A 12,631-nucleotide genomic window follows, 5' to 3' on the forward strand; every position below is an offset into this window, starting at 1 on the left:
GTCAGTTCTCAAGTGCCTTGCTCTTTAGGACTGTCTCTGCTGGCCTGGAGACTGTCAAGAAGGCTAGGCTGGCTGGCCAGTGAGTCCCAGGAAGCCACCTGTCCCTACCTTTCTGGTGCTAGCATTGCAAAAGTGTGCCACTGTACCTGGCTCTTCCACAGGCTCTAGGGGTGGAGCTCAGGCCCTCAACTTACTAACTAAGCCATCTCTGCAACATGTGCACATCTACACATGCAAAAACATGCACACACACCTGCATATGACATACACACACCTGCATCTCTCTCTCTCTCTCTCTCTCTCTCTCTCTCTCTCACACACACACACACACACACACACACACACACACACACACACACACGAAAGACAGGAGGAAAAGGTGAAATCGCTCACATGCCTAGCAGTGAGCCCTCTATGGCTGCACACAACAAATGGTCTGAAACCCAGTGGCCCTAAATGACAAACTGTTTATTATCACATCTTTGGGTTCAGAATTCAGGGCCACTCCTCCAGGAGACCCAGTGTTTCCCTAGAGGTTATAACCCCAGTGTCAGCTGGGGTCAGGTGTGGTGGGTGGTGAGTGCAGTCCCCGCACTGGGAGTCGAAGCACGAGGAGGATTACCCTGTCTTGAGGACAGCAGAGTGAGACCGTTTCATTTCATTTCAAATGAAAACAAACAAACAAAAGACTGGGCGGACTGTAGCTTAGTCGGAGAGTGCTCGCCTAGCATGCAGGAAGCCCTGTCCACTCCAGCACATAAACGGGGTGCGATGGGACACACTTGGATGTGGAGGCAGAAGGAGCAGACACTCCAAGCTGCTGCCAGCTACACACAGCAAGTTCAAGGTAGGTTGGGGTCCCAGAGACCCTGTCTCAAAGTAAATAGTCAAATAAATAAACAGACAGCTAGCACACCATTAGTCTCAACACTCAGGAGCAGAGGCAGGTGTGTGTCTGTGAGTGAGAGGCCAGCCTGTTCTACGGAACAGGTTCCAGGACAGTCAGGGCTACATAGTGAAACTTTATCTCAGGCAGCAAATACATAAAATTTGTCCAGGGTGTAGCTCAGTGGTGGAACACTTGCCTCCCATGCACCCATGCTCAAGGCCTAAGGTCCAATCCTCGCTGCTATGCATGTGTGTGGGGTGCAGCAGGGTGCCTCAGCAGGCAAGCGCACTTGCCACCAGGTTTAACAACCTGAGTGTGATCCCCAGGACCCAGTGGAAGGAGAGAATTTACTCCTAAGAGTAGTCCTCCGATATCCACATGTGTATGTCATGTACACATACACATGCATACACACACATAAATGAATAAAGTAGTACAAATCAGAAGATTCCCTAAAAACATGTAGTCAGTTACAGGACATTTAAAGTTTTTTTTTTTTTGGTTCTTTTTTTTTTTGGAGCTGGGGACCGAACCCAGGGCCTTGCGCTTGCTAGGCAAGCACTCTACCACTGAGCTAAATCCCCAACCCCTTAATTAAAGTTTTGAAGCTGGTTTATTCTCTTTTTCAGCCCATAGTTTTGGGGTGATGGCCCATGCTGACAGGTGAGGGTGGCCACTGACACTCTGTGCCACTAGGTGGCGCTGAGGCCCCACCTTTAACAACACCTGCGGTCTAGACTTCTAAGTGGTCTTTCTTTGGCTTGGAAATATCTTTTCCTTTGTGCTACAGTTTATATTTGCTAGTTTTAAATCAGAGCCTCTTGTAGCCCAGCTAGCCTCAAACTCACTATATAGCTGAGGATGACCTCGAACTTCTGGTCCTCTTTCTCCTCCTTTTGAGTGCCAGTTTTACAGGCATAGGCCATGACACCATGTCACATGCAGTGCTGGGGATGACCCAGTGCCTTGGGGATGCTAGGCCAGCTCTCTACCAACTGAGCTATATCCTTAACCTTTTTTGTTTGTCCATATGTTTGTTTATGTTGGACTGGAGAGATGGCTCAGCAGTTAAGAGCTCTGGTCTTCATCGGACCTGACTTGGAGTCCCAGCATTTGTGTAGGGTGCCTCACAATATCTGTAACTACAGCTGCAGGACATCTGACCCATCCGGTGTGAGGGGCCGTGCACTCCCAAGCCCAGATACACAATTAAAACTCTTTGAAAATTATGCTGTATGTATGTATGTATGTATGTATGGATGGATGGATGGTATGGCATTGTATGTATGGTATGACGCATGCCATAATACATGTGGATTCCGCCATTTAAGTCCTAGGAATCAAACTCAGGTGATCAGACTTGGCAGCAAGTGTCTTTTTACTTTTTGAGCCATCTCTCTGGCTTTTTTGAGACAGGGTCTCATGTAGCCCAGGCTGGCCTCAACATCACTGTTGCTTGTACTTCTGAGCCCCTTGCCTCTACCTGCCCAGTGCTGGAAGGAACTGCAGGTGTGTACCATCTGCCCGGTGCTGGAACTGCAGGTGTGTACCACCTGCCCAGTGCTGGAATTGCAGGTGTGCACCATCTACTCAGCCTGTTCACAGTTTCAGGACTACAAACTGGACCCTGGAGCCCGAAGAACGGGCTGCTTAGGTGATTCAGCAATAAAGATGCTGGCTGCCAAGCCTGACAACCTGAGTTTCATCCCTGGGACCGGCATGGAGGGAAAGAACCATCACAAGTTGTCCTCTGACTTCCATATACATGCTCTGGCAGATGCATGTCCCCCCACACATGTAAGTAAGTATGATTAAAAACACTTTTACTCTATAAGGGGTGGCATTGTGCTATTGAGTTTCACACTCAGAAAGCAAACACAGCCAAATGTAACATTTCCACTGTAGGTAACTTTCCTCAATTAAAGTGATGATTTGGGGGAGAGGGGCTGGTGGCATCACCTTTAATCCCAGCATTCAAGAAACAGTATTAGGCAGATCTCTGTGAGTTCAAGGACAGCCTGATCTACATAGGGAGTAGTATGTAGGCCAGCCAGGGCTATGTAGTGAGACTCTTGTCTCCAAAAAACAACAACAAAAAACAAAACAAAGCAAACAGATGCCTTTGTGAAACCGGGAGTGCTAAAATGTTATCTTTCAGTCAGGTGTGGTAGTGCACATCTGCAGTCCACCATTGGTAAGGCTGAGGACAAGGGATCCCAAATCTGTCATCCTCCTGCCTCAGTCTCGTGCATGTTGGGATTGCAAGTATGCACCAATATGCCCAGCTACTGTTTCTCACAAACAGCCTTTTCTGAAACAGTAAGTGTGATAGCTCCTGAAACTGGCAAGTTGATCAGACTCTGGGAGTCCCCAGCTGTCTCTAATGTTGACCTTATAGTTGTGCACTGTAAGTCTCTAGCAGTGGAGAGGCAGACATCTAGGCTAAAGGTAACAGCATTGATGTGGCCTGGGACTGCCATTCCAACTCCCCTGTGGCTTCTGACCCAGTTGTCTCTTGCTCAAGAGAAACATGGCTGGTGCCCTGTAACCTACGGTCTGGATCTGGGACTTCTGAGCCAGGCCCCATGGGGAGGGGGATGAATTCTACCCGATGCCCACAAGTTTTCTTCCATCATGGTTTATAGACACAGGTTTATCCCCTGGACAGCTCCCTGACACTTATGTTCTCAGAAGTCCCTTCTGGAAGTGTCCTTGTCTTCAGGAACAAAAGTTCAGTTTGTTTAATAAAACTAATTAATTTTTCTTCCCTAGTTGATTTTATTGTGTGTATGTGTGGGTGCACATGAGTGCGTATACACATGGAAACCTTAGGTGTTGATCCTCAGATGCTGTTCTCCTTCTAAACGTTTTAAAATTTTATATCTATCTATCTATCTATCTATCTATCTATCTATCTATCTATCTAGATATAATTTATTGAGGGCAGATGTGTTACAGAGCTTGTTTAGAAGTCCTGAGATCAGGGCCTGACCATCTGACTTGGTGACAGGCACCTTTCCGCACTGAACTGTCTTCCTGGCCCTACCTTACTTTTTGAGACCCTCTCCTTATGTATAAGTCACCAGTTCAGCTGGGCTAGCCTGCCGTGGAGCCCCAGGGATCTGCATATCTTCATTGATGAGACGGTTGATGAGATTACAGCATACACCACAGAACCCAGTGTTCTTGTGTGGGTTCTGGAGACAGAACTCAGGTCCTCAGACTTTCCTGACTCTGCTGTCTGAGCCATCTCCCCAGCCCCAGAAGTCAATTTGGGGGACAGAGCCCATGCCCTTCTCCTGATGGCAGGCTCTGGTCTGCCAACCAATGTTCCTGGGTCAGGGTGTCTTCGTGGAGGCAGCGTTATGCAGATTTTCTGTAGAAGTGGCATGAGGTCTGTATTAGTTATTTTCATGCTGCTGTGACAGAAGACCTAACAGTTTATAAGAACAGAGTGATTTTGTCTCACAGTTTCAGAAGGTTTGGTCTGCAGTCACTGTTCCTCCATTTCCTCTTTATTCTGTCCCAACCCCAGGCCATGAAACGGTGCCCCACATTGAGGGTAGATCTTCCCTCCTCAGTTAATTCTCCCCAGAAACACCCTCATTTGTACTCAGAGATATATCCCCCAGTGTCCTGGGTGATTTTAGGTTTAGACAAATGGGTAATGAATATTATTCATATTATAGCATAATTCTAAAGGGTTTGAGGTTTAAATTTATAGCAAACCATAAAAAGAGTCCCAGTGAGGGACCCACATGATGGAGGAAGAGAATGGACTCCTGCAACATGACTGTTTCCACATGTGCGCACACACACACACATACACACACACATCACGTGGGCACACATATACATGCACACACACACACATCATGTGGGCACACACACACATCATGTGGGCACACACACACACACACATGTGGGCACACATATACATGCACACACACACACACACCATTAAAAATGAAATCTTACAAAATTAAACTAACCCAAAGCCAGGCATTATTGGCACACATTTAATCTTAATCTGAGCACTTGGAAGGCAGACATAGGCAGATCTTTGATATCAAGGCCAGCCTGGTCTATAGAGCAAGTTCCAGGACAGCCAGAGCTACAGAGAGAAACTGTCTCAAAAAAACAAAAAACAAAAAACAAAACAAAACCAACCAGCCAGCCAAAACAAAACAAAACAAAACCTAACTCAAGCGAAGTGCAACTGTAAGAAGAGAGTGTAAAGAAAGCAGTGGGGACTGTCAGAGGTGTTGAGAAACGTCCTCCAGAAGGAAAACATCACACAAAAACGCGTGTTCACTCAGTACAGAGGTCTTAAAAAGCCTGTGACTGGGTCAAACTGAACATGGTACATCCACAGAATGGAATGATTCAGCCATATAAGGTTTCATGTGGGGCTGATCAGCAGCTGAGCACCTTTGCTCTTGCAGAGGACCCAAGTTCAGCTCCCAGAACCTTTGTCAGGTGGCTCACAACCATCTGTGTCTCTGGCTCTGGTGATCTTACTGAGCTGGGAGCCCTGGACTGGCTCCTATGGGCACCTGTACCCTGTGCACAAACTCGCACACACACATAATTACCAATAATAACAGTTTGACCCTGGAGAGATGGCTCAGTGATTAAGAGCACTGGTTGCTCTTCCAGAGGACCTGGGCTTGATCCCCAGGGCACAAGTAGTCCGTAGCTCCAGTTACCTCCTCCTGGCCTCCACAGCCACTACACACATGTGGTGCCAGACACACATGCAGGCAAAACAACCATAAATATTTCTAAAACTTTGAAACAAAGTTCCACTTGTGACATTCCTCTCTATCCTTGACTCAGATTTTTTTCTGATTTTATTTTATGTGGCCCTTAACGTTGGTTTCTGAGTAATTGTTTTCAGTGGAGGTGGCCATCCATTCTCACACCAGACAAATGGTAAATAACACTTTGCACCTCTTTGGTTTCTGCCTGTAGAACTCTTACCTGGACCTGCTGTGGAATTTGGACAAATCCTCATCCACTTTACCCGCCAACCTGTCTATATCCTCAGAGGGGGCTATGAATGCTTCTCTGGCTTGTACCACTTCTTCCGGACCCAGAAGGTCATCTGGATGCCCCAGGTGAGGCAGGAGCTACACATAGGCTACTAGGAAGTGAGGCTGGAGACTGACAGGTAAATGGAGACGGAGGAAGAGAAGATGGGAATAGAGGGCATGGGAAATCAGATTGGAGAAACAAGCCTAGGGCGACTGGTGGGGTGTAGTCCATAATGACAGACTGGGCTAACACATTGTGCTGGCTGGTTTTGTGTGTCAACTTGACACAAGCTGGAGTTATCACAAAGAAAGGAGCCTCCTCTGAGGAAATGCCTCCATGAGACCCAGCTGTAAGGCATTTTCTCAACTAGTGATCAAGGGGGTGGGGCAGCCCATGGTGGGTGGTGCCATCCCTGGGCTGGCGGTCTTGGGTTCTAAAAGAAAGCAAGTTTAGCAAGCCGGGGGAAGCAAGCCAGTAAGTAACATCCCTCCATGGCCTCTGCATCAGCTCCTGCCTCCAAGTTCCTGCCCTGTGTGAGTTCCTGTCCTGACTTCCTTTGGGGATGAACAGCAATGTGGAGGTGTAAGCTGAATAAACCCTTTCCTCCCCAGCTTGCTTCTTGGTCCTGATGTTTGTGCAGGAATACAAACTCTGACTAAGACCAACTGATACTGGGAGTGGAGTATTCCTGTGACAGCCTGACCATGTTTTGGGGAGGACTGTGAAAGGACTTTGGAACTTTGGGCTGGAAGAGCCATTGGGGTGTTAAGAGCTCTGTGGGATGTTCTGTAGGAGCTTGGAAGATAATGTTGAGAACAGTGCAAATGATGGCTTGTGGAATGTTGGAGGGAAGATTAAAGACTTACTGGGGATGCTGCTATTTTGATTGTGAAGAGTCTGTGGTTTTGGCCAAGCATCGGAATGGAGCCTAGAGTGGGGTGTGGTTTCTGTGAAGGCCGTGTGCTAAGTCAGTGTACAGTTTGACTTTGAAATGTTCTCCCATAGGCGTGTGCTTTGAGCACTTGTTCTCCAGCCAGAGGCCCTCCTCGGATGGCTGCAGAGCCTTCGGGAGGCAGGGGCCTGTCTGCTGGAAGAAGGTCCTGGGGGTGGGCCTTAAACATTACACTCAGCTCTGGTCCTGGCCACTAACCCTGCTTCCTGCTCTGTGGCACCTTTCCTCACTGCCACGGAAGGACCACACCACCAGGCCTTCCTACCATGGAGGATTAAAGTCTCCCTAAAACTGAGAGCCAAAGTAAACCTTTTCGTTTTCAGTATTTTGTACCAAAGATGTTGCTAGATTTCTTTTTTCTGATAATAATGATTTATTTTGTGTTGCAAGTGCATGTATGCCTCTGTGTGTGTGTGTCTGTGTGTGTTCAGACACATATACACACACAGACACACACAGACACACACACACACCATGGTACATATATGTATGTCAGATTCTCTTCTTTCACCATGTGGGGCCTAGGGATTGAATTCAAGTTGCTTGGCAGCAAGCAGTAACCTCAGCTGGACAGGTCTGGGTCACAGATTGTCAATTCTGACCTTTGTGTGTATGGTCAGGTGCAAACAGGTACCATGAGGGAAGGGGATGTCATGGTGGAGACCCGTTTATGTACTGATACCTCTGCCTTCTTGTGAAGTATTCATTGCCAGTGTCTCCGTCACTGTCTTAGATTGCTCTTCTGAGCTTACCTGTTGAGCCTCACGTTCCAGTTACCTTTGGTGGGTGTATTCCCAGGCAGCCTTCTTTCTTCCCTGTCCAGGAACTGGATGCCTTCCTGCCATACCCAATTGAGATAGTTCCTGGCAAAGTCTTCCTGGGCAAACTCAGTCAGGCCTGTAATGCTAAGATGCACAAGGACTTGAAAATTAAAGCACATGTCAATATCTCCTTGGAGACAACACCCTAGTAAGTAAAGGTGGTACTATTGGTGTGTGTGTGTGTGTGTGTGTGTGTGTGTGTGTGTGTGTGTGTGTGTGTGCAGATGTCTGAGCAGATGGAGGCCATGTGTTAATGTTGACCACCTTCCCCTGTCATTCTTCACTTTACTTTGTAAGAATAGGTCTCTTACTGTACCTGGTGTCATGGACTGGATACTCTGGCTGGCCAGCAAGTTTGGAGATTTGTCTCTGTGGCCCCAGCCCTAAGTTTCCAGATGTGTGCCCCCATTAACCCAGCTTTTTTTTTTTTTTTGGTGTGGATGCTAGAGATTGTGGCACAGGTCCTTATGCTGTACAGTAGACGTTTTGTTGCCTGGACAGTCCCTGTGCCCATGCTTTTGTTTTTGGTTAAGAGTCACTTGTTTATGTGTTTCTTTCTGCCACAGTCTGTTGTGACTGTTTTTGCCACAGTAGTACTAAAGATTAAGTACAGGTCTCTCCCACACTGGCCAATGCTCACCTGGTGAGTATGCCCCATTCCTTCCTGCAGTGGAGGGATCTAGCAGAGTGCTTAGACCACACCACCAGCCCCTCACCGGCAAATTCTGAAGTCAGACATTCTCTGTGTGCACGTGCATGTGTGTAGCTATCTGTGCAGACCAGATGACTGTCTCCAGTGTCATTCTGTGGGAGCTATCCACAGCTTTTAAAAGACAGGACCTCTCACTGGCCTAGAACTCACCAAATAGGCCAGGCTGGTTGGTCAGTGAGGCCAGGGATGGACTTGCCCAGTGCTGGAATTCCAATTGCAGACCACCAAGCCTGGCTTTTTTGTAGGGGCTGGGAATCAAAGTCAGATCCTGATGCTTGCCTGGTAAACACTTTATCAATGGAGCCATCCCCAGCCTCCAGGTACTATTTCTACTAGATCCTGTCATCCTGATGTCAGCCCCCAATCATTCCCATCTGGTGTTGTGGAAATTACACGCTACACTACAGTGGGGCTGGCTGATCCCCCATGTGTCATGTGACTTTTCCTGGGGAGATGTGGAGAAACATCTACTCACCCTGGATAGAACACTGGTGACAGACTAAAAGTAAGGACACCACCAAAGTCCAACATAGAGAACCAGTGAGTTTACTGCAGTTACTTAACAGGTTCGCATGTAGGGAGGTGACTTACAGGAACATGGATGACTCACAAGCAGCTGAATCAGGATTCATGATAGGTGGGACCCTGGAGCTACCTGCATGACTCACATTCAGCTCCTCAGGCCAGAGTCTCCTCTCACCTGTAGTTGTTACTGCCTGCATAGCTTGGGGAGGGGCCTTGTGAATCTTTTAAGTTTCAGGAAATTCCTGGAGCTTACATGTTGCTTATTCCTGAGCTTTGTAAGTTTCCTTTACTTCCTGAATGTTAAGAAGCCTCCCTCCTGGAAAGTATGCTCTAGTAAGGCAGAAACAGATACTCACCTGTGCTGCATTCCTTCAGTTTTGTAGGCAATGTGGACAAGCTCCTGCATATCAAGATTGAGGATACTCCAGACTCCATACTTTTTCCCTCTTTCCGCCACATCAGTCATTTTATAGGTAAGGAGAATTTCCAGATCAGGGAACCTTCTCTGTGTGTTGACAAGTCTCTGTCTCTCTGCTTGAGACCGCCAGGACTTAGAAAGAATATAAACTCTTAACACATTCAGCTTCTCAGAAGCCCTCAGTCATACGTACATTAGCAGCTTAAGAGTGCCTCCGCCCTCCGCCATAACAGAACCACTCTGTACCTGATTGTCCTTCAGCTAGATGGCCAATCCTTGGGAGCTAGTCATACAGCGAAGACACTGGTCATGGTGCCATGTTTAGGGTACCTGCTCCTCTGTGGGGTCTGGGGCCTCAGAAATGTTTCTCTTTCTACTTCTGTGCTCAGTGCTAGTTAGAGAGTGGAGTAAAGTAAGGAAGGGTCCCCCTTCCCCCATCCAGCTCTGATTCCCATCATGCTTCATGTGTCTACTTGGCTCTGCTCTGGTCTCCAACTTGGCATAGCAATGCCCATCAGCTGCTTTGTGCAACAAAGGCAGATCGATCTTTCTGCCATTCCCAAGGTTAGATTAGAGTTGACTAGAAGAAGCAAGATTCCTGGGCAGAGCTAAGCTGAGTCAGGTCAGGGGTCTTGACTGCCAACATGGTACCAATATGGCCCCAGTGGCTAGGAGTGGGACACTAGCTTCCACCATCCCTCATTTGCCCAGCAATTCACCACTTCCACTTTTTAATTTTTTTTTTCTACTTGAGGTCTACAACCAGGGTGGAACACAAGCTAGGTAAGTGTTGTACCTCTAAGCCATGCCGCAGCCGCTCACTGGGGGATCCTAGGGAGGTGCTCTACCACTGAGCCACGCCCCCAGCCCCTCACTGGGGCATTCTAGGCAGGGGCTCTACCACTGAGCCACGCCCCCAGCCCCTCACTGGGGCATTCTAGGCAGGGGCTCTACCACTGAGCCACGCCCCCAGCCCCTCACTGGGGGATTCTAGACAGGGGCTCTACCACTGAGCCACGCCCCCAGCCCCTCACTGGGGGATTCTAGGCAGGGGCTCTACCACTGAGCCACGCCCCCAGCCCCTCACTGGGGGATTCTAGGCACGGGCTCTACCACTGAGCCACGCCCCCAGCCCCTCACTGGGGGATTCTAGGCAGGGGCTCTACCACTGAGCCACACCCCCCAGCCCCTCACTGGGGGATTCTAGGCAGGGGCTCTACCACTGAGCCACGCCCCCAGCCCCTCACTGGGGATTCTAGGCAGGGTCTCTACCACTGAGCCACGCCCCAGCCCCTCACTGGGGGATTCTAGGCAGGGGCTCTACCACTGAGCCACGCCCCCAGCCCCTCACTGGGGATTCTAGGCAGAGGCTCTACCACTGAGCCACGCCCCCAGCCTGTCACTGGGGGATTCTAGGCAGAGGCTCTACCACTGAGCCACGCCCCCAGCCCCTCACTAGGGGATTCTAGGCAGGGGCTCTACCACTGAGCCACGCCCCCAGCCCCTCACTGGGGGATTCTAGGCAGAGGCTCTACCACTGAGCCACGCCCCCAGCCTGTCACTGGGGGATTCTAGGACGTACAGTCCTCTTTTTCTTTTTACTTTTTTTTTTTTTTTTTTTTTTTTTTTGGAGCTGGGGACCGAACCCAGGGCCTTGCGCTTCCTAGGTAAGCGCTCTACCACTGAGCTAAATCCCCAGCCCCTCTTTTTACTTTTGACAGTGTCTCCCTGGGTTGCTTAGACTGACCTTGAACTTTCAGCCTTTTTTCCTCTTAGCCTCCGAATACCTAGGATTCCAGCCTGTGCTACTAGGCCTACAAGGACGGTCTCCTGATGGCCACTGAGTAGTGGCCCACAAGGTAGTGCCATGCACAGCCCTTCTCTCTCTCTCTCTTCCTTTTGCAGAACTTCACCTCAAGCTCCGATCTGTGATTCTGGTCTTTTCTACACGGGGCATCAGCCGCAGTGTTGCTGCTGTGGTGGCCTTCCTCATGCATTATAATGAGGAGACCCTGAAGGTATGTGTGTGTCACGGAGCTGGGGCTGGCGGTTCACTGGGACATTGGTTATCTGGCTTGCAAAAGGCTCTGGGTCCAAGCTGGGCAGGGTGGTCTGTTTATACTTTTAATCTCAGCACTCAAGAGGCAGGGGCAGGTAGAGCTCTGTGAATTTGAGTACAGCCTGCTCTACAGAGTTCCACGGGCTACACAGAGAAATCCCATCTGTATAAAAAAAGTATTCTTCCCTGGGCAAGAACTGAATCACGGGGCTGGAGAGATGGTTCAGTGGTTAGAGCACTGACTGCTCTTCCAGAGTCCTGAGTTCAATTCCCAGCAACCACACGGTGGCTCAAAAACATCTGTAATGGGGATCTTTGCCCTCTTCTGGTGTGTCTGAAGACAATGACAGTGCACTTACATAAAACAAACAAATCTTTAAAAGAAAAATTAACAAAACAAAGAACCGAAACACAAGCACCCTGCAGTCTGAGCTGGATCTGGGCATACTTTAGACTATAGTCCTGCCATAGGGTCTTACCTTTAGGGTAAATGGAAAAGAGTCAGGGAGGAGAAGTCCGGAGTTTAGATGTTACCCAATCCACAGTGCTCAAGAGTAAGGTCCCTCTGCTTAGACCAGGAGCTTCAGAGCAGCTTCCCAGCCAGGCCAGTCTCTGGGTGCAGTTCTCCTGTACGGCCATTGTCTTAGGTGTTTATTTTTCTAACAAACAACTACAGAGATTTATTATACTTCCACTTCTAAAGCTAAAGCGATTTGTTTTACTTTTTAATTCTCTCTTGTCTCTGTTTGTCTGCCTGCGCGCGCGCGGGCGTGTGTGTGGGTGTATGTGTGTATGTGCGTGTCTATGTGTGTGTTTATCAGATCCCCTCGAGCTGGAGTTACATGCATCTGGGAACTGGCCCTCTGCTATAGCAGCGTAAACTGCTCTTGGCCTGAGCAGTCGCTCCAGCCTTAGCTTCCTTTTCTGTTGTGATAAAATACTCTACAAAGGCAGCTGAAGGGAGAAAGAGCTTATTCTAGCTCACATTTCCAGGTTATAATCCACAGTGGTGGGGAAGTCAAGGCAGCCGGAGCCTGCAGCAGCTGGCCACCTTATATCCGTGTGAGGAAGCACAGAGAGGGAAGCCTGCTGCAGCTCTGCTCACTTTCTCCACGCTCTCCAGTCTAGGGTCCCAGCCAGAGAATCGTCCTGCCCACCATAAAATAGGAGTCTTCCTCATCAGTGGACACAATCAAGACAACTTCCTGCAGACAGCCC

General features: G+C 48.9%; 1 protein-coding gene across 20 annotated transcripts in view; it reads left to right on the plus strand.

The window, feature by feature from the left end:
* Window positions 1-12,631, plus strand: part of Styxl1 (serine/threonine/tyrosine interacting-like 1) — a 32,072-nt gene that overhangs the window by 14,138 nt on the left and 5,303 nt on the right. For 11 of the 20 annotated variants that reach the window (XM_087578854.1, XM_087578867.1, XM_087578852.1 and 8 more), the window contains 4 exons: window positions 5,864-6,009; window positions 7,702-7,847; window positions 9,312-9,409; window positions 11,260-11,372. In XM_087578854.1, coding sequence (XP_087434980.1) covers window positions 5,864-6,009; window positions 7,702-7,847; window positions 9,312-9,409; window positions 11,260-11,372 — 503 coding nt within the window. Of the gene's footprint in view, window positions 1-2,494; window positions 2,691-5,863; window positions 6,010-6,433; window positions 6,807-7,701; window positions 7,848-9,311; window positions 9,410-11,259; window positions 11,373-12,631 lie in introns of those variants that run through there. The other 9 variants (XM_087578857.1, XM_087578856.1, XM_087578859.1 and 6 more) reach the window with 3 other exon arrangements.

The sequence above is a fragment of the Rattus norvegicus genome, chromosome 12 (assembly GCF_021556685.1).
Source record: "Rattus norvegicus strain SHRSP/BbbUtx chromosome 12, alternate assembly SHRSP_T2T, whole genome shotgun sequence".
NCBI lineage: Eukaryota > Metazoa > Chordata > Mammalia > Rodentia > Muridae > Rattus > Rattus norvegicus.